The following is a 20,118-nucleotide window of genomic DNA, read 5'->3' as shown; positions in this document are numbered from 1 at the left end:
ACTAAAAATCAGTGCACTGTAATCCTACATTAAAAATGATTAAGTACTGGTCTTGGGGACCATGAGTGTTATGACAAAGCACAGCAACAGGGTATTCAAGTTGCTTCCCCCAACATACTTTAAAGCAGCTTCTCTCAATAACAGTTTTAGTCATATTGAGGATTTCTGTTCAACTAAACACGACTGTTCCTTTCACAACACTTTAGGTGCCTTATGCCAAAATACTGAGTACAAGCAGGTATCTATGAGGACAACTCTATACAAATGTATTTAATAATCAGTTGTTGAAAAGCTAACAAAAGGAACACTTAATAGTAATTTTTGTAGGATCTATAAAAAAAGGTCTCTAAATTAAGAAACTTAATAATTAGGCCAAAAATTCCAAATGGCTAGTTACTTTGAACTAAAAATGTGTTTTGAGCTCTGAGCACAAGATTAAACTCACTTTTAAAGTTTGAATCATAGTACATAAGAGTCATTTAGAAGGTCCTCAAAAAAGTTGCAAACTTCAAGACTATGCAATGTGGACTGGAACAACGTGGGAGAACATAGAGCAAGTACCAAAAATGCTCTACAAGATGTAACAGAAAGTCAAAGTTACTTGAGAAAACATCAATTATATTTCATGTTGCCTTCACGCAATGCTTCTGTTAAAGATTTGCTCCTCAAAATGTATCTCTGATTAAGAAGCTTGGAAAAGTCTGTTATCTATTTCCAAATACAGTGGTGGCCCTTTGCTCTATATTGTCGATAGGTGGTAAAGCAGAACTCCATATTTTTCATAACAGGGCCTATGTTGTATTACCTCCAATGTGCGTTTAAGAATAACCACAACTAATTACTATAGGTATTTTCCTACGATCAGATGACTAAATATTGACATGCTCAGTTCTACAATGCACATTGGTGGCTCTTAGCACTTTTCACTACTTTTTATGACATAAGATACCATATTGTTCTTAGAGCCCAAACAGCTTTTATATCACGTTATAACTTTCTTCTGAGTTGTCCACTTACAGATTTACCATCAATATTGCACCGATTCACTACTCAAAATTTATAGTATGTTATAACTAAATCTTAAACTTTTTATTTTCTAAACCAAACCAAAGCACTAGCTATCAAATGAAGACTAACTAGAACCATACCATCATTCAGGATTTGAATTCCAAGACATTCAGTAGAGCCTTATTTAAGTGGAGGCTTGCCTTTAAAAAAAATCCAGAAAGTATGTTTTCATGTTATCTGAACTTTAATAACAGAAGAAAGTTTGAAGCAATTTGTTGGGAGTCACACACACACACACACACACACACACACACACACACACCCCCAACAACAACAACAAAACCCACCACCTTGAGTCAGAGAAAAATTCAGCAAAATCTGAACACATGAAAAGGGGAGGGTCTGATGGACACAGCAGCACAGTTTGAACTGTAGAAGACATTGCTAGGTGCCTAACTGAGTAAATATGGCAGACGTAAAACAAGTGTTCTGTTATTGATCATATTAAGAAAATTTGTATTAACTGAGTGATTATCACGTAATATCCACAAATTTAAGTTTCTATTGATTCAACATTATGATTAAATATACATGCCACATTTTATTTTATAAATCCTCTCTGAGTACACACATTTCCAATATAATGCATATAAATATAAAAACATGTTGTAAAAATACTTCTCATGTCAAAAACTTGTACACACAAGCTACTTACTGTTAAGAGCCATGATATTATCTGTTCCTGGATGATGGAAGTTTATTCCCATGCGCCCTACAAAGCGAACAGAGTATCTATGAATATCATGCCACACACAGGCTAAAATTCAGCATGTACTTTGTAAACTGAATAAATCCTAAAGTTAAATACTGACACTGCAATAGATTATGTTATTTGTAATTTCAGTCTGCCCAAATGAACGTCTAGATGAATACTGATGCAAAATATTCAATATATGAAATTTAAATATAAAAAGTTAAAATAACGATGATTGAACAACAAGGCAGTTGCAAGAATAAAGCAGACTGCAATAATGATTTTCTAACACCACTCTCAGTTTGCCTTATGCTTTACTTAAAAGACAGAACTTCATCGTTCATGCTTGTACTTACACTTCACTGAAATGGTATCTTTTAGGTTAGCCTTCAAAGTAAATAGCATGAAATGACCAAAGAATTTTAGAAACCCCACAAAATTGCAACGCCAACAAGGAATTCGGCATTTTCCATGATAATTTCCACACAACACTGAGCTGCTCCCTGGATATTCGAATTATTAGAGAGTGGAAGGAAGAATGAAAGGAGTGACAGAAATAGGGCGCAAAGAAGCCAGCAGGAACCTCAAAGAGCAAAAAACAGATGTTAGCTTCTAGCTAATCTTCCGTTAAGATTAGTCTTCCTCTTCACTTAGAGATTATCTAATTAATGAAATATTAAAACAATGGCTAAGAACACTGAAAATTTTAATATATGACTTTCTGAAACAAACATCCCAGCCAAATATAAGCTATTATGTGATCTTTTCCCATGCAACATGGAAGAGGAAAAAACAAGTCAGGATTATCAGAGTAATTACATCCAATTAAAATGATCTTTACTAATAGACTATTTGAACCTATTGCTATACTATAGCTCAGATTGACACTCTGAGATCACACTACCAGTGATCAATTGAACAAGCCTAATCCAGACCTGCCTAATCAACTGCAGATCACTCTGTAGTCAACCCCTCTATTCTACCCTGGATGAGAAGAGTAAGGGAAATCAATGGGAGAGTTTTTCCTATCAACTCCCCACAGTGTAGAGTTCATGGTAATGCGACCTAATATACATCGACGCCAACTACCCGATTCACAGAACTGGAGTTGCATAGCTTAGGTCAACTTATCACACCAGTGTAGATATACAATGTAGGCTGTTGTGGTTCAGTCCAGGTTCTGATGCTGCCCTTGGAATTGTGATGAGTCAGGAAGAGCTTGGTAAAAGGCTAATATTAATTGCCTGGTGATTTGGGGGGGGGGGGGGGAAACTTGATATGTTAGGATTTGAAACTAAGCTCAGGATTTCCTGTGCTAACGGAACAATATAGTTCATTAAATTTTTTTTAAATAAAGTTGTCCTTCCCCACTCCCACCCAATGGTTCTTAAGATAAAATTAAAACCTCACTCTGTTTTTAGCAAGTGTACCCCGAAAGAAGAATAGAGGACAATCTGTTTTGCCTTCTGTTATGTTTTCATTTTATACCTGGAAATGAAAGCCTTCCATCTAAAATCACAGAGAACTACCCTGTTGTAACTGCTAGTATTTGTGCACAGATGTCACATTCTGATTCAGGACACTTATGACTTTCCTAAGCATTAAAAAAAAAAAAAAAAAAAAAAAAAAAAAAAAAACCAACACATTTTTTGCAATTTATTATGCTCACTAATTTGAGAACGCTATGATAAATAAAACTACATAACACCACAATCGTACAGAGAGAAAAGGTGCACTTTTTCACTTTTGTTATAGGGATTGGCAACACGGAATTTTCAAATTCCTGAATCTAAGTTCCTTAGAAGTCTACACTCACTACTTCAGGCTCTCCAGCTGAAGACAATCCACTGAAGTTCACAATGTATGTTAACCTGATGCTGCAGAAACACTTACATTTATTAAAACATTAATTTAATAATATAAGAATATGAAAAACACTTCTATATTCTTGTCAAGGTTATTGCAGTACCCTTTAAGTATATTGATTAGTACAAGGTTACAAAAGTTACATACATACCAACCTCTGGCAAATAAGATAAGCATTAATGATATACCTATTAGTACTGCAAAACAATTATTTAGTTTAAAAATTATGTTTTTGAAACTGATAGTGCCATAAAGAAGCTAAAAATTCCAATTCTGATGCAGGTTTGGGTTTTCCTTTGTCAAAGCTGAAATTTTGTTGTTTAACCAGCTAGCTTCAAAAATAGAATCAACTGCGTGACATCTGTTTCTTTTGTTTTTGGTTTTTTTTGGTTTTTTTTTTTTTTTTTTTTTAAGGCAGTCACTGTGCCAGGTGTTGCAAGCATGACATTTTGTCACCTGCCTTTGGCCCGCTATTTTTAAGTTTACTTTTCAGCTATCTTTCAAGAGTAGCAAAAATGTAAGGTTGTAAAAGGAAGATATACATGTATTAACTAAGCAAAGTGATCTTGTTGGAAATTCTGATCATGCTATTAAAGACCCTCCACCCAATAAATTAACTGCCCTGATAAACAGTAAAATAGGGGAAAATACAATCTTGTATTAATAGCATATTAAATATGGATAATCTAATCAGCACTAGACAGTTAGAAATTGATTGTGTACAACTTTGGAAAGTCTCAGACAGTGAGTGCACATTGTATTTCATTAACTACAGAATTTATTAGTGTGCTGTAGGGCAATTTACTCATTAAAAATAGTAGACCAAAGGGAGATGCTGAATTGCTTATGTGAGACTTCATCATCAACACAATTTTTCACTTTTTTTGGCTATGTATTTAAGCTTATCTTATGCCAAAATCATCTGTGTAAGTCTGCCATCTGAAACTAAAAATCGTATTCCAAGGAGAAGACTGTGTTAAGAAGTAGGTATGAGATTTTATGATGACTTTAGGGAGTGCATCTATAGCAGCTGAGCTTTAGAAGAACAATACCACATACCCCATTACAGCATCAACACTATGAAATACCTTCAGCCAAAACAGTCCTTTTATTAAACTTTTAAAACAGGCAGAAATGCAGCAGGAAAAGTCTGCAAACAACAAATACTAGGAATTGAAAATTAGGCCTGGACACTCAACATTTCATTCATGTCACATAAAACAGGTCTTCTGAAAACCATTTAAATCAGTATTTTTACTTGAGCCACACCTGCCATTTTCAGTTTACTAGTCTTATTTTCACATTTATCTTCTCTGCATGGTTTCAGTTATGTGCTAATCTGTCTTCCTAACCAAAAGCTTACTGTCAATCTCTGAATCTTTCCCTTGCCATGAGATGTCACATAGGGCACAAAACTCAGCCACCACCCCATCCCCCATCTCTTCTCAGCTGTTCTTTGTAAGTCTTGTGTAATTCTTCCTCTTTTTAAGGGGCGTGGATTCTTTCTGTTGGCCCTGTTTACATAATCCTACAGGTGCACACATGGACCCCTGCCACGACAGATATACTGGCATCATTTTCTTGACCATTCCAGATGTTTCCATCTTCTTCTTGGGATAACTATGTAGATAAAGAGTTGAGCTCAATCTTGGCATTTGATATAAATGTATTCCATGTAATATCAGCATTTCCCTGAGGCATTTGCTTTTGAATGTATTTAGCCATCCGTCTATACTGTTTGGCTACAGTTACATTACAGCACTCTGTCAACAGAAGTCACTATCCAAAGAGATTTCCTGACAAAGCTTCTGTTGACAGACTGTGGCCACGCACTAAAAGCGGATTGACAGAGGACTCCATTGACAGAACAGGCACCCAGCAGCACAGCTGAGAGCAGTCTTGGATACCTGTCTATAGAGAGAAAGCCTCCCATAGCATCCACACAGCTTGCAGTGTTATGCTTCGTGGCTGAGAGGCAGAACACTGACAGCAAAAAGGCTGAGTTTTGTCGACAGACAGCCAATAAAACACATTTTGTATGTGCACACACTACGAGTTTTGTTGACAAAACCAGGGATTTTGTCAGCCTAATTTGCTACCATAACGGTAGCCATTGTGTTTTCCGAGCTTTCCACATCCATACGTTAAGGCAGAAATCTGATCTTTGAAGTAGATTTTCAAGGAACAAAACTTTTTAAAGCTGATGGATGTAGCTACCACCAATTCCTAAGTATTATTTCATCTCTAGAACTCTGCTAGCTTTCACGCGGTAGGGATCGTCAATGGATTTAGTTCTTGTATTGTATTAGAAGGCTAAAAATACTTCAGTTCTGAGTTGCTCGGTTTCTCATTAGATCTGTTTTTTTAAAACAAGTCAATCCCATTTTGCTGGCAGTGCTGGTCTTCTGGTCTTTGTTTTCATGTTGGTTAAGTGGTCAATTAGAAAAGATGTTAGCAAAATTTGAATATGTAGCATACTGTTGCCAGTGGGGCCAACAACAAGGTGGGAAGTGGAGGTCCAGCTCCACGCCTCATAAGGGGTGTAGCCAGAGATGGAAGGGGCAGGACCAAGGAGAGGCAGCCCACAGCACTGCCCAGATCATGGCATTAGGACCCCTCCAACTCACTCACAGAAGCACTGCCATGGCATTTCACAGAGGCCCACAGCTCTGGCTACTGCTGCTGACAAAACAGCATCGACTGCGCCCAGAGCTTCAGGACCCTTTGGACACGTCTACACGTGCCGGCTACTTCGAAGTAGCGGCGCCAACTTCAAAATAGCGCCCGTCACAGCTACACGTGTTGGGCGCTATTTCGAAGTTGACATCGACGTTAGGCGGTGAGACGTCGAAGTCGCTAACCCCATGGGGGATGGGAATAGTGCCCTACTTCGACGTTCAATGTCGAATTAGGGAACGTGTAGTCGTTGCTTGTCCCGCAACATCGAAATAGCGGGGTCCTCCATGGCGGCCATCAGCTGAGGGGTTGAGAGATGCTCTGCCCAGCCCCTGAGCTTGATGGTCGCCGTGTGCAGCGGCCCCTTAAAGCTCCCCGCCCCCTGCCTTCCTCTGCAGGAAACAGAGAGCATGCAGGCAGCAGCACAGCCACGTGGCCAGCCTGCACGCTCCTCCGTGCCCACACACCCCCACCCGCCGCGATGGCCGCCCCCCAGACCCCCAAGCACCCCCAGGCCCCCCCCCCCCAAGGGGGGCCAGGGCTCCTAGCCCAGCAGCCAGGCAGGGAAGCGGCAGCGGGGCCCCTCCCGGACGGAAGCCGAGCTTTGGGACCTGCTGGGGCTCTGGAGTGAGGAGGAGGTGCTCCAGGTAATGGGGAGCAAGAGGCGGAACGCGGATGCATTCACACAGCTGGCCGAGGGCCTGGCCGCCTGGGGTCACCCTGCCCGCACTCTGGATCATGTCCGGAGTAAAGTGAAGGAGCTGCGGCAGGGTTACGCCCAGCCGATCTGGGGCCGCCCCCGTCACTTGCCCCTTTTACAGGGAGCTCAGGGACATCCTGGGCCCCCGGCACACCTCCTCCCCTCCGGCCACGCTTGATACCTCGGCCGACGAGCCCCAGCAGACCCCGGAGGCAAGCCCTGCACCCCGGAGGCCCCCCCAGGAGCCCACCCCCGGGGCACTGGAGGAGGAGGAGGGGGAGTCCTCCTCCAGCGACACCGACCTGCGGATCGCCATCCCCTTCCGGAGCTCCAGTAGGGCGTCCGCCCACCAGGTGTCACCCAACTGTGGGAGTGGACCATCAGGTGTGTACCCCCCCGGTGCATACCCCCGGGGTTGAGGGGCGGGGGTAATAGATATGACCAGGGCCCTCCACATGCCCAGATGACCATGGCCCCAAGGACAGCAGTGGCATGTCCCTCAGAAGAGTGCATCAGCCCCTGCCCCCCAGCACGACAGTGCCATGCCCCATCCCTGGGGCTGGGGGGAGCAGAACCTCTAGGGTCCCCTGGTGGGAGGGGGTGGGACACCCATCAGCAGCAGCAGCAGCATCTCCCGGGGATGGGGATGGGGAGCCAGCAGCAGAGGGGTGGGGGGACAAGGGCCACGGCTTGGGGCCCACACTAATGGCTGTCTCCACTCTTCTTCCCCCCCTCCTGTGTTCCACAGCTGCACCAATCGGAAGGACCGGAGAGCGCCAGCGAGGTGTCAGTGGTCCTGGACAGCCCACTGGGGTCAGTGGTCCTGGACAGCCCACTGGGGCCATCACTCCAGGCCAGCCCCACGGCGGAGGACCAACCAGCCCCACGGCGGGGACGACGGCGGACCCAGCACCACCACCCGACGGCAACGGACCCCCAGCTGCTGGCCATCCATTGGTCAGCAGCTGGAGGTCGCCAAGCAGCGGCTGCGGGTGGAGGAGCACTGCCTCCAGCTGCAGGAGCAGGCTCTGGCCTGGCGCCAGGAGGCATGGGGGGCCTTCATGCGGACATTCAACCGTATCGCCGACTACCTGGTCCCCCATGCCGCGCCGGCCGCCGCTACGCCCGCGCTGCCTGCTCCACCCGCTGCGCCACCCGCCACCGAGGGCCCTGCCACCGAGGGGGACCTGGGGCCAGCTGACACCCGCCGGCCATATCCACCGGTCCGCCCGGCCCCCAGCCAGCCCCGGCCAGGGCTGAGGCTGAGGCGTGGGTCGTGGCCACCCATCCCCAGCGCTGGACATTAATGGGTGTGGGGCCCAGGACGTGGCCCCCCCCCTTTGTATATATTCCCGCCAGTGTAATGTTCTTTTGTAAATAGTTTTTATATTAGACCCCTGTTGTTATGCTGATCCTTGCCCCCCCCATGTATATAGTTCTCCCCTTCCTTGTCTTTCCCTTTCATCTTATCTTATTTATAATACATATACATAATTTTGATTTTGCCTGTAAAGAGTTAGTCTTAATAATAATAATAATAATAATAATAATATAATAATAATAATAATAATAATAATAATAATAAGAGTTCTACAGATATTTGATTTGACGAACAAATGTCTGCTTTTATTTACAAGAAAAGCGGGGGGGGGGTGCTCTGTGGTGTGGGCATAGGGGCAGGGAGTGTTGTGGAGGATGGGAGGAGTGCAGTGGGGGGCCTGCCAGCGTTCACCCCGCAGCCTCGTCGAACTGGGCCCGCAGGGCCTCCCGGACCCGGGTCCCTTTGCAGTCCACCTGGCGACTGGGGGCAGCGGGTGGCTGCACATCGGCCCTGCCGGCCTCCACAGCCCAGCCCTAAAAGAAGGCCTCCCCCTTGCTCTCCACCAGGTTGTGGAGGGCGCTGCACGTGCCCACAATCTGGGGGATGTTGGTGGGGCCCGCATCAAGCGGGTAAGGAGACACCTCCAGCGCCCTTTGAGGCGCCCAAATGTGTGCTCTACCACCTGGTGCGCGTGGTTCAGGCGCAGGTTGAAGCACTCCTGGCTGGCTGACAGATGGCCCGTGTAAGGGTGCATGAGCCAGGGCCGGAGGGAGTATGCCGCATCTGCGATGACGCAGAGGGGCATGGTGGTGTCCCCCACAGGGATCTCCCGCTGGGGGATGTAGGTCCCCGCCTCCAGCCGGTGGGACAGGCCCGAGTTCCGGAATACCCAGGCGTCGTGGGTGCTGCCAGGCCAGCCCACATAAATGTCCAAGAAACGGCCCCGGCTGTCCACCAAGGCCTGGAGGACCACTGAATGGTAGCCCTTCCTGTTTAAGTAGCGTCCTCCACTGTGCTCCGGGGCAAGGATGGGGATGTGGGTCCCATTCAGAGCCCCGAAGCAATTGGGGAAGCCCAGGGTGGCAAAGCCCGCGATGGCGGCATCCGGGTCCCCAAGCCTCACGAGCCTGTGGAGGAGCAGGGCGTTGATGGCGCGGACGACCTGCACGGGAAGCACATGGGAGAGCACCAATGAGGGGTGTGCAGGGTGTGTGTTGCCCTCCCCTGCCAGGGCCCCCCTCCCCCTGTGGGTCCTCTTACCTCCATGAGGACAGCCCCGACGGTGGCCTTGCCGACACCAAACTGCTGGCCCACAGATCAGTAGCTGTCTGGAGCGGCCAGCTTCCAGACAGTGATGCCGACCCGTTTCTCGACGCTAAGGGCACGCCGCATGAAGATGTCCTGGTGCCTCAGTGCGGGGGTGAGCCACTGGCATAGCTCCAGAAATGTCTGCTGGCTCATGCCAAAGTTCTGGAGGCAGCGGTTGTCGGCCCACTCTCCAAGCACCAGCCACTCCCACCAGTCGGTGCTGGTGGGGTAGCTCCACAGCTGGCGGCGTATGAGGCGGGGGGGGCGGGGCGCTGCAGGGTTGGGGGTTGCATCCTCCTCCCCTGCGGGCAGCTCCTCCTCTGTGGCAAGGATGTGCTCAGCTGCCTCCTGCATGGCATGGAGCAGGGCGAGCACTGCTCCTACAGGGGCAGCTCGGTGGACCTCTGGCTGCTGCTGGGGGTCCATGACTGCGTCACTCGAGGTGTGCATGCCTATGCCTCTGCAGACCGCGTGCTGTGCAGGCTGTGTGTGTCTGGGAGGGGCCCTTTAACGGAGCGGCTAGCTGTTGCCCCAGAAGCGCTAGTCTGCCCTGTGACCCTGTCTGCAGCTGTTCCTGGCACCCTTATTTCGATGTGTGCTACTTTGGCGTGTAGACATTCCCTCACAGCGCCTATTTCGATGTGGTGCTGCCCAACGTCGATGTTGCCAGCCCTGGAGGACGTGTAGACGTTATGCATCAAAATAGCCTATTTCTATGTCACTACATCGAAATAAGCTATTTCGATGTAGCATGCACATGTAGACGTAGCCTTTGAAACGCTAGCCCTGGGAGCAATTACCCTCTTTACCTCCCCCTGTTGTTGGGTCTGATTGCTTCTGAACCATGTAATGCCTGCTTGGTGTCCACCACACTTTTTCTTGAAGTCCCTAACAAACAGGAGAGGCAAAAGAAAGCATCCTTTGTCACCAGTATCTATATTAAATTATTCCTTTATATCTGCAGGTACTTTTAACCATGCATGCTGTGCCTTCCTATGAAGTCTTGATATTTTTGTTGGCATACCAGAACACGCCATGAAGGAACTGTGATGAATATCATTAAATACTTTTACTTAATAGTTTATAATGAATTGTTTCTGTCATTTAATGGACTCTTGAATGATTATTCTTAAAGTGAAAATCTGGTCAAATCCAGTTAAAATCCAGGCTGGTCCTCCCTTTGCTTTACCTCAACTACTTAGAGTTTTTTCTGCTTAAGATGATATATCCCTTCAGTGACAGGCAAAACTGCAAGGGTTTTGGTTGAAGAGCCTAAAAGCCTAATGTTCCACAAACCTACTTTCATAGTTTGTTTTATCTTTAGAAAACACTTCTCAGAGTCTTGGCTTCTTGATGGCTTTCACCAAGACTCATTAATTTAGCATGATGTCTTTTGGAATGGCTGACTTGCTTTACTTCTGTATTTTAAGATTTTTCCCCTCCAGTAGGAATAGGGTTTTTTGCTTATCACTCAACCCTCAACCATGAGAAAGAAAGGACTGCATTTTGTCTCATCCCTAGCCTTTGACCTGCTAGCTTAGGTTATCATAATACGAGTTAGAGCCCCTGCCAATATAGCTTGCAGAGAAAGCGTTTGATAGTTACAAATTCTAAGAGGACATAATATTCATACTAGTTATAAGTTAGGACTGGAAGCAGGCTATCACATTGGTTTCAACATCACATTTGAATAGTACTATGTACAGTGGATCTGCATATCTTAAGAATTGCATAAAAAGTAGAATTCTTTATATTTCTATACACGGCCTCATACATCAATTCATTTAGTTCAAGAAAGTTAGTAATATTACACAATCAATTAATGTAACAGTGCATTCAGAAAGAATGGATAAAAATTATGGTGTCTAAAATCCTATTTCAAGATCAATGCTAAATTTATCACAAAAGCTTCAACATTTGTACTACACGGTAGCGATTCATACAGTTGCCAATACTATAAAAAGGTCTTTAAAATGTTTGCATTCGCACACCTTCTTAGGACAGTGTTAGGTAAGAAAAAGTTTTGATAAAAAGCCTACGTACCAGCTGTTCTGTCTGGTTAAAATTAAGAAATAAATATTTAGTTTAAAAGCAACAAGGATAATCTATTTTGATTTCTCTCTTCGTTAGGATGAGTTGCTTTTTCTTTACTTGGAGTCCATGCAATCAGAAGATGTATCACTTAGGCATACTGCTCTGCAAAGCCATATTTAAAACTTTGGTTTGATTTCCAATCCCAAATCAACTGCTCACCAAAGAGCAACAGTTGGGAATAATAGAGCAGCGGCATTCAGCCACAGAGAGTGCCTTTATCCATTTTAGTAGGATGAAATTGAGAACCTGAGCAGATGCCTTTCGAAACCACTTTTTCATCTGGAGGAATGATAGTCCTATGAGAGTGCTTTGATGATGGGCAGGATTCCTGAAAGTTCTAACAGGCACATAAATAATTCTCCCTCTCTACCCACAAATCAAGAAAATTTAGTGGAAGACAAGCCATGTTTTGATTTCAAAACCATGCATTTTATGGCTGCTAGAAAACAAAAGGGGACAATACCATGGTTTAAAATAGCTAAAAAGGCTTTCACAATTCAAGTAGGTGTAAATCCCCAACAAGACTCTGGGAGCCTAAAGGTCAAGAAATCACATGTGTAAATCTGTACACAAGGCCTCACTGACTGGATTTAAGTTTGTCTCCACATATTCCAGCGGAGAAGGGAATTTATTTAAATTAATTGCATCTTTATCAGGATATGGTCTGGTTACACAATAACCAGTAATTTATAAAAGACTAAGAACAAGGACACCCAGATTTTCAGCACATTGTTGCTTCTTCAACCTATACACATTCAATACCTTACATAGCTCTGTACCAATACACCAGGCAACACAAGTACAACACTAACAGCAGTAATGCAATAGTTAAAGGTTTGCTAGTATTTCCATCACACAATTTAGAGGTTTTCAGAAAAATTCAGCTGCATTTGCATACTTCAGAATTTAAAGACTATCATGAAGCAGCTATAATTTAAGCACCTATCTCTAAACTACAATGTGTCAGCCTAATGGGTGTTCACAGAACATGGAGATTATTATTTACCACAACCAGACATGTGCCTCTCTATTCATCATAGTTGTCACAGAATGTAATCGTTTTCTCACTGCACAAGTGAGCATAATAGTGACCTGTACTGTACATGCCTGACAACAACCAGTTATGAGAATAGCTTTTATTAATGTGAAGAGGCAGAGGCCTAGATGGTTTAAAAGTTCTTCTAACTTTCATTGAATAGACAAAAATATATGCTGTTACTGAGTAGTGAGAGCCAGGAGTGAGACAGAACAATAAAATATTTACTGAAAAGCCACATATTCCTTTGAGCCAAAATACTGCTGTTCTATAGTTATAAAGAGATGGCACATTATAGAGGAAGGTCTTCAAGCAACAGAAGACTATTTAGCTCAGAAATGGGTCAGTTTTCATAACAGTATTGCACTTATACATCAATTTTAAAATAAATCCTACTGAATAGGACAACAAAACAAAGAATTGTGGCTTCAGTCAAAGGGGATAGGCAAGTCCTCCTCCACATATGTATCTTTTATGTATCATCGACACTGCAATAGAAGCTCACCCACCTTGGTTAAGTTTCGTTCACTAAAAGTGGAAAGAGGGCAAAATTGATAACTTTGTTGGACAAAAATTAGCTTCCCCCCACAAATATTTTAATATGCTCTCTAATTTTCTTGATAAGATGTTGAGTTTTAAAGTAGGTAAGAACAAATTGACTTATCAGAGCTTCAGATGAACATGAAGCCTTAAATCACTATAGGGTTGTGACCGGGAAGATATTTTAGACATACCAGTTACTGTCTGCATTACAAACCTAACAAATAAAAACACTCAGTATCTACCAAAAATGTCAAAGAACAGATCCAGTGGATATTGCCAATGAAATGGTAAACATGCTCTTGGCAAAGTTACATTAGACAAATTTTACTTTTATTTATTTTTAAGAAGCATATAAACCCTCATGTTTCAAGGCAAAACCAGAAAAACTACATGATGGGAAAGAATTCCCCCTTTCAGGCAGATTATTCCATAGCTGTCTACTATGCACTTCGTTGCAACCTACTCTAAGTCTTCTGGTAGAATTATCAGAGTTAAGATATTGGACTTGGACTATTTGTTTGATACAGGATGGCAGTAAGTGTCCTCACTCAGGCAGTGGTACTGGAAAAATTTGTATGGGGGGATACTGACAGCCAATGAACCAAACTGTAAATCCTGTATATAAGGGAAACTCCTTCCAAGTCACAGGGTGCTGCATGCCTAGTTCCAGCACTTACGCATGCAGGTGGAAAAAGAAGAAAGTCAGTCTTTTAGCCCACTGTGAAGATTAAAGGAAATGTATTTTGTTTCCCTTTGAACAAACTACAGCACTAGTCCATTTTTTCTTCAGTTTCCAGTCTTCATCAATAATCACAGGAAGGATACTGGTAGGGCGTGTCAAGGGAATGAGACATTGAAAATGGATTGTATGCTGCAACTAGTTCTTCCCACAGAAAGCGTTGTGAAGACTTGACTAGTGAATACTGTTTTTTAAGTGCTGAGATTCCAATGTAAAACTATTTTGGAACATTCATTTTACTCGAATGGGGGGGACTGTGAAATTTAGTGCAACATAAATAAGGTTCAGCTGCAGATTGTGAGAACACAAATATATGATCTTGTCTCATTTCCTCTCACCTTCCTTTGGTCATACCACAAGAGTGATTTCTTTGCCAAAGCATCCTCCAAAGAATTGGAACAAAGTGGGCTTTACTGTAAAAGCCGGCAATTAACTGAAGAGTTGGATGGAAAGTTACCCATCCTTCCTGGGTTAGAGTAGAGTGGAATCTGTCCCATCTAGACAACTCAGATACTATCACAAAACCTATGAGATTAATTAACAGTGTAGCTTGGCAAAACTAAACAATTTAAATAATTGTCATAGTTGTACATCTGATCCCTATGGAATCACTATAAGGCATAGAAAAGTAATATTGTTGCTATTTATATAGATCAAAAGGGAATAGCAGCTAAATGTACAATTTACAATAATTAGAATTTTTCTAGTTGCCATACCAACAACAGAGATTTATTCTTCAGTGTTATTCTTGACTACATCTCAGAATACTGGAATTTAAGATACCACAACATGGCCTTTAAAAATGTGTTCAAACCACATTTGTTTTTAAAAGGAGATCAGCCATTTATTTTTGGCTTCTAAAGAGATTTCTAATAAGAAACAAAGTTTTTTAACCCATAGCAAAATTACTTTGTATAGAATTTCTGCAAATTACAAAGCATTAAAACCTTTAAAATATTCTACTGGCTGAATACAAAGGGTAATGTTATGGAGGAGAATAAACATACAATGAGAGAAAAAGTTTATAGTTTGCTAATGTACACGGAGGCAAAGGAGGGCTTTGCTAGAGAACATTGTATCTTTTTTTAAACAGAAGTCCATTACCCTTGCAAACAACATAATACTAAATGCATAAGGCAACATTAATGTAATATAGCACTGAAAACTTAGGGCATTCAAACTTCTGTATTCCAAGCAAATTTTAGTCTTGCTTCTGAGTATGTGATGTATATGTACTCAGTCTTAAACAATGAGAACAACATAGAAACTATAAAATAATGTGCATATGTTTAAGTTATCACAAACAGTAAAACCCAACCTAGAAAAAATTATTTGAAATGGTTGTTTCTGCATATTCATACTTGAGAAATATGCCTCTTGCTGCCTGTGCACAGAAGCCTTCACTTCTGCATAGCTGAAGCTCTACTAAGGCCCACATATTTTACCTGGGAAGAATTAAAAGTGAGTAAGAGGAAACATGGGGATGACCTAACCTGTTTTTATATCCAAACCCAGCATCTCTTGTACACACCACTCTACGGAAACTGAATATTTAATTGTTGATTTCTGAGGTCTCTAATGTGCTGCAAATATCAAATCCCACCTTGGAAGTTCCAAATAGCTAGAGTACAATTAGTGCACTGTCCCAACACCATTCAACAGCCTTCACATGCCACGCTTTTCCTAGGAACTGGACAGCCTGCTTCTGTGACTCACTCTTTCTTATCACAGAAGCTTAATATTTCCTCTTTGGATATCTTTGAGGCAACATCTTCACGAATTGAAGCTAGAAGCCTGAGGATGATCACAGAAGAGGGTTACAAAGTTCTTTGACCTCACTGAAGGAGTCTGAAAGGCCTATCTGTGGAATGGATGTCCTTCCATTTTCTCCAAAATTTTGCTCCCCTTGAGGCTTAAAAAAAAGAAAGCTCTTCCCCTTGACCAGGAGACATCTAAACCTTAGTTTTATGTGCTAAGAGACAATTCAGAAACAGGCAAAAGTATCATTTGAAAGAAATACCTGATGCCACAAGTAGTCTGTAGCAATTTCACCTGTGCATAGGACGTGTGTGGACACTACATGCTCCTCAGTCATCAGCTCCTTTATTTGCTCCTCAAGAGGATGACCCATTAGATTAAATTTGTACCTTGCCCATGACCAAATTTGGCATAGTAACAGTGGAAGTGTTGGTAATGCTTCTGGACAATATTGACTTCCTGTAGCCCAGCAAATTCACTTCTTCCATACTTTTTGGGTCCCAAAAGGTACTGCACTAGAGAGGTTCAAACCTTTAATAACCCCTGAAACTGCCTGAAATGGGCATTGAAAAAGTGATTATATTATCAGAGTTTAGAAAGACTGCAGCTGCATTTCCCATCACAAGTTCAGTAAGGGTACCCATTCTGGGCTTTCAGATCCCCAGCTGTTGTCTCAGCCTGAGAGAAAAAAAAAAAAAAAAAAGTCTCTCTCCATTCTGATTGGGGTATTTCTAGGCTGGATAGTTTCCCTTGCCTTCACTGTATCATTTTCAGCACAGATACAAAACCTGTTTACTTCCTCCTCAGAGACAGATAACAGTCAACAGCTACAGATGGGAGATACAACATAGCCGTTCCTAAGCAAGCCTACTTTAATCACAAGGTAAAAAAACGTTACAGGAAAAACATTAAACAATGAAAATTTGCACGCATGCTAGGAAGCTCAGCAGAATTCCTCCCAACTCTCACACTGGCTTCATGAAATGCAATTTTTAACATGCCAACCTAGGGTCATCCTTACCATTACAAGTCCATCAGCGCTTCAGCTCAGAACACGCCTACTTTCTTATCAGGCCTCAGGAGGCCAAATCCTCCCATTCCTTCCCTATGTATTGGGGTCCTCTGCGTACGAGGGATGCTGTGCATTTGCTTGATTGGTGGAAAGGACTTCAGTCAGCATAAGCTAAAGCTATTTATCCCCAAGTCCTTTCTTTGTCTGCATCTCTGGAGAATCCAGTTTAATTAACATATGCATATCTCCCCAGGACAACTTGAAAGACTGGCAATGGAGGACATTTGTTAGAATCTCTTCTCTATACTTATGAAAATACACAGTGCCACAACACTATATACACAATGGCATTTTTAATACAATGTACCCAGAATGGTATTAATCCTAATTCAAAAAGGTCATCTTAATGCCAAAATGTTTGTTCAGGACATCTTAGGATATTTTCCAGTCTAACATATACATGCTTAGGACGTTTCGAGGCTGAAGAAATCCCACTTTTGCTCACCATATAAAAGGTTGTTCCAAGTCCTTTCCTTTTTATCCTCCTCTGAATATGACAGGCTGTTAGGAATATAGGCTAAAAAAAGAGGGGACAAAGCCACAGATGTTGAAAATGGTCTAGGTGGCATAGGAAGCGACTGAAATGACAGCATACTTGACTTGGGAGATGCAGAAAGAGAGGATCCCCAGATGCTGTCAAAGGAAAATTATCCAGCTAGGCTCTGGGCTAGAGGCTGGGCAGGGGAAGTGTCCTGAAGCAAGGGTACCCCAAGAAGCTGGAGAAGCTGAGCAAACTCCTGGGAGCCCAGGACAGCAAGTCCAGAATACTAAAGCACTCCTGGTCCAAGAGTTGTTCCTGAGGTCTGGTATGCCCACACCAGGCAGACAAGGCTGATTCACAGAACCGAGTATCAGAAACACTGAGTCCAGCCTCATCAGAGTTGGACTTGCTCCCAGAAGAGTGCACTCTTAAAGCAGCACACTATGCTCAGGAGATAGTCCCAAAATACTAACATTGACTATCAGTTAAGAAGAACTAGGAATCCTACTGATCAGGAAAAACAGACAAAGGTGAATGAGTCCCTTGCATTGGGGCAGTGCCATGACAAATACCTCCATACTCTCTGTGAAGTTCCCCCCACCCCAAATAACCCATTTTCCAGTTTGATGTTGAGAACTCAAGCAATGAAGATCTCTTTGCACTTCTCCTGTCCTGTCCTCTATCAATTTTGTTGGTTCCAAGTACAAGAGAGACAAATGCAAAGTATCCTTGCATAAAGTGGACAAACACCTTGCCAGAACCAATAAAACCCATAGAAAATTCTCTGCTTTTTAGCATGGACCAGTGATTGATGGGCATACAAGTGCAGTGATCTAGGAATGGACTTTCCCCACATAGAACCAATAGCAGAGCAGAATGGGACTAAGCTACCTCTAAGGTGGGAGACAGGAACTCTACTTGGAAGTAAAACTTAGGATGAAGGTGTTGGGCCTAACTTTATGATCCTATTTTTGAAAATGTTGGCCTACACGTGTAATAACTAAAACACACCCCCAAAAAAATCTGGAAACATTCCCTATACCAGACAGACAGACAGACCTCTCTCTCTGGTAAATATCAAAAACAAAACACATTTTAGGCACAGACGGAAAGTCACCATATTCCCATCCAGCCCTTGAAAAGGAAGGAACAGAAGCATTTGGGAGCCACACTTCTTTCGTTATCTCTGCTTCAGAAGTCTATTGCCAAACGCTGGGGATCCTGGAGCCCCAGTAGACACCACATTCCCAGAAGATTTCTGAAGCTCTGCAGCGCTTGCAGCAAGGCATCACATAAGCATGAAAATGCAAAGGCCATCTGAAAGAGGATTAAATATTTGCTAAAACGTTTGTTCATTGCCCAGTGACAGGTTAATATTTTCTTTGAAAAATAGTCATACTAGTTCCGCAATAGGCTTGAAGCTTCCAGGATTTGTTTAATTTGGAAGGCAAAGGCAAAGTTGTTGGTTGAATGAGTTAGTGCTTGCCTCAATTTTCCAGACACAGTGCTTTTGCTAAGTCTTTTCACTTCTCTCACCTGTTCTAAAGCTTCCACAAAACTAAAATTAGTATGATTAATAAAGCCTATTGAAACATAAGTGCATCCCAGCAAGAGTATTTCAGTAAAATTAGCCTAATTTACCAAGGGCGAGTAGTTTATTAAACTAGATAATTTTCTCAAATGCAAGATAGATTTCTCCCAAATTAGAATATCAGTTGAACACATTTGGAATGATGGATTCTAGAGTGGTACCTCTACCTAGTGAGCTAAATGAAGCCTGCTGAGAGCAGTTGTACACCACCCTACCAGTCTCTCTGAAGCTTTCAGTTACTTACTATGAAGATATTACCCTCCATTAAAAGAATTGTAGTAGCTTGTTTGAATAAGACCGAACATACTCCAAAAACGTAATAGCCAGGAGTTCTGTAAAGTTTGGACAGAGGGAAACAATGTGAAGAATTATATGCCTGGCCCTCCTTTGACTAAGGTCACATGCCCAAGTTTGCAGTTTGAGTGTGCTTCTGGATTTCTTGCCTGTGCTAGACCTGGATAGCAACATCTGTGGGAAGCTTCTACCTACCAGCTATTTCTGGATAGGACAGGGGTGGGGAGCCCCCACTCCATGGTCCTGATCCAGACTGCAGCTCCTCTGGATCTGGACCCCGAAGCTCAGGGCTCCCCTCCTCCATGGTACCCAGATGTTGGGGTTTGTTTTGGGTGGGGGGGTGGAGGCTCAAGCCCTACAGGCCAGATGAAGCAAGACATGATCAGGAACCAAACTGCAGGCACTGCTGGGGGATGGAGAGGGCAGGGAGCAGCTCTGGGCTCTGCAGCTGATTGCTGCTGTTTGCCCAGCTGCTGGATTCAGACTGGCCAGAATTCTGGCCAGTCAGAGCAGTGGAGAATGGTACCTGAGAGCAGGGTGGAGGTAAAGCCATGTGCATCCAGGGGTGCTGCAAAGGTATACGCACTCACCTCTGTCACCCAGACACTGTGCCCCTCAACTCCTCCTGAACCCCACTCCCATTCAGACCCCAGTCTCATGCCATTCCTGGCCCCTGGTTCCCAGGTCCTGTACCCCAAACCTGCCACTCCCCTCCTGCCCAGACTCCCCCTCAGCACCTGGCTTCTGACCCCTCCCTCCCAGATCCTACATCTCAAATACCCTTGCACCCTTCCTCTCACTAACATATGCTTCTGCACGTCCCACCCTACCCAGACACCCACTCCACCAGATCCCCCAGGCACATCTGGCTCCTACA

At 43.5% G+C, this 20,118-nt stretch overlaps 1 protein-coding gene across 10 annotated transcripts in view; it reads right to left on the bottom strand.

Annotated features, from left to right (window-relative positions):
- Positions 1-20,118, bottom strand: part of CPEB3 (cytoplasmic polyadenylation element binding protein 3) — a 187,830-nt gene that overhangs the window by 97,938 nt on the left and 69,774 nt on the right. For all 10 annotated transcript variants that reach the window (XM_075000408.1, XM_075000405.1, XM_075000412.1 and 7 more), the window contains exon 4: positions 1,724-1,780. In XM_075000408.1, coding sequence (XP_074856509.1) covers positions 1,724-1,780 — 57 coding nt within the window. The remainder of the gene's footprint in view (positions 1-1,723; positions 1,781-20,118) is intronic.

Source organism: Carettochelys insculpta, chromosome 7, assembly GCF_033958435.1.
Source record: "Carettochelys insculpta isolate YL-2023 chromosome 7, ASM3395843v1, whole genome shotgun sequence".
Taxonomy (NCBI): domain Eukaryota; kingdom Metazoa; phylum Chordata; order Testudines; family Carettochelyidae; genus Carettochelys; species Carettochelys insculpta.
The sequence above is the reverse complement of the archived record's forward strand: the minus strand, read 5'-3'. Positions and strand labels throughout refer to the sequence as shown.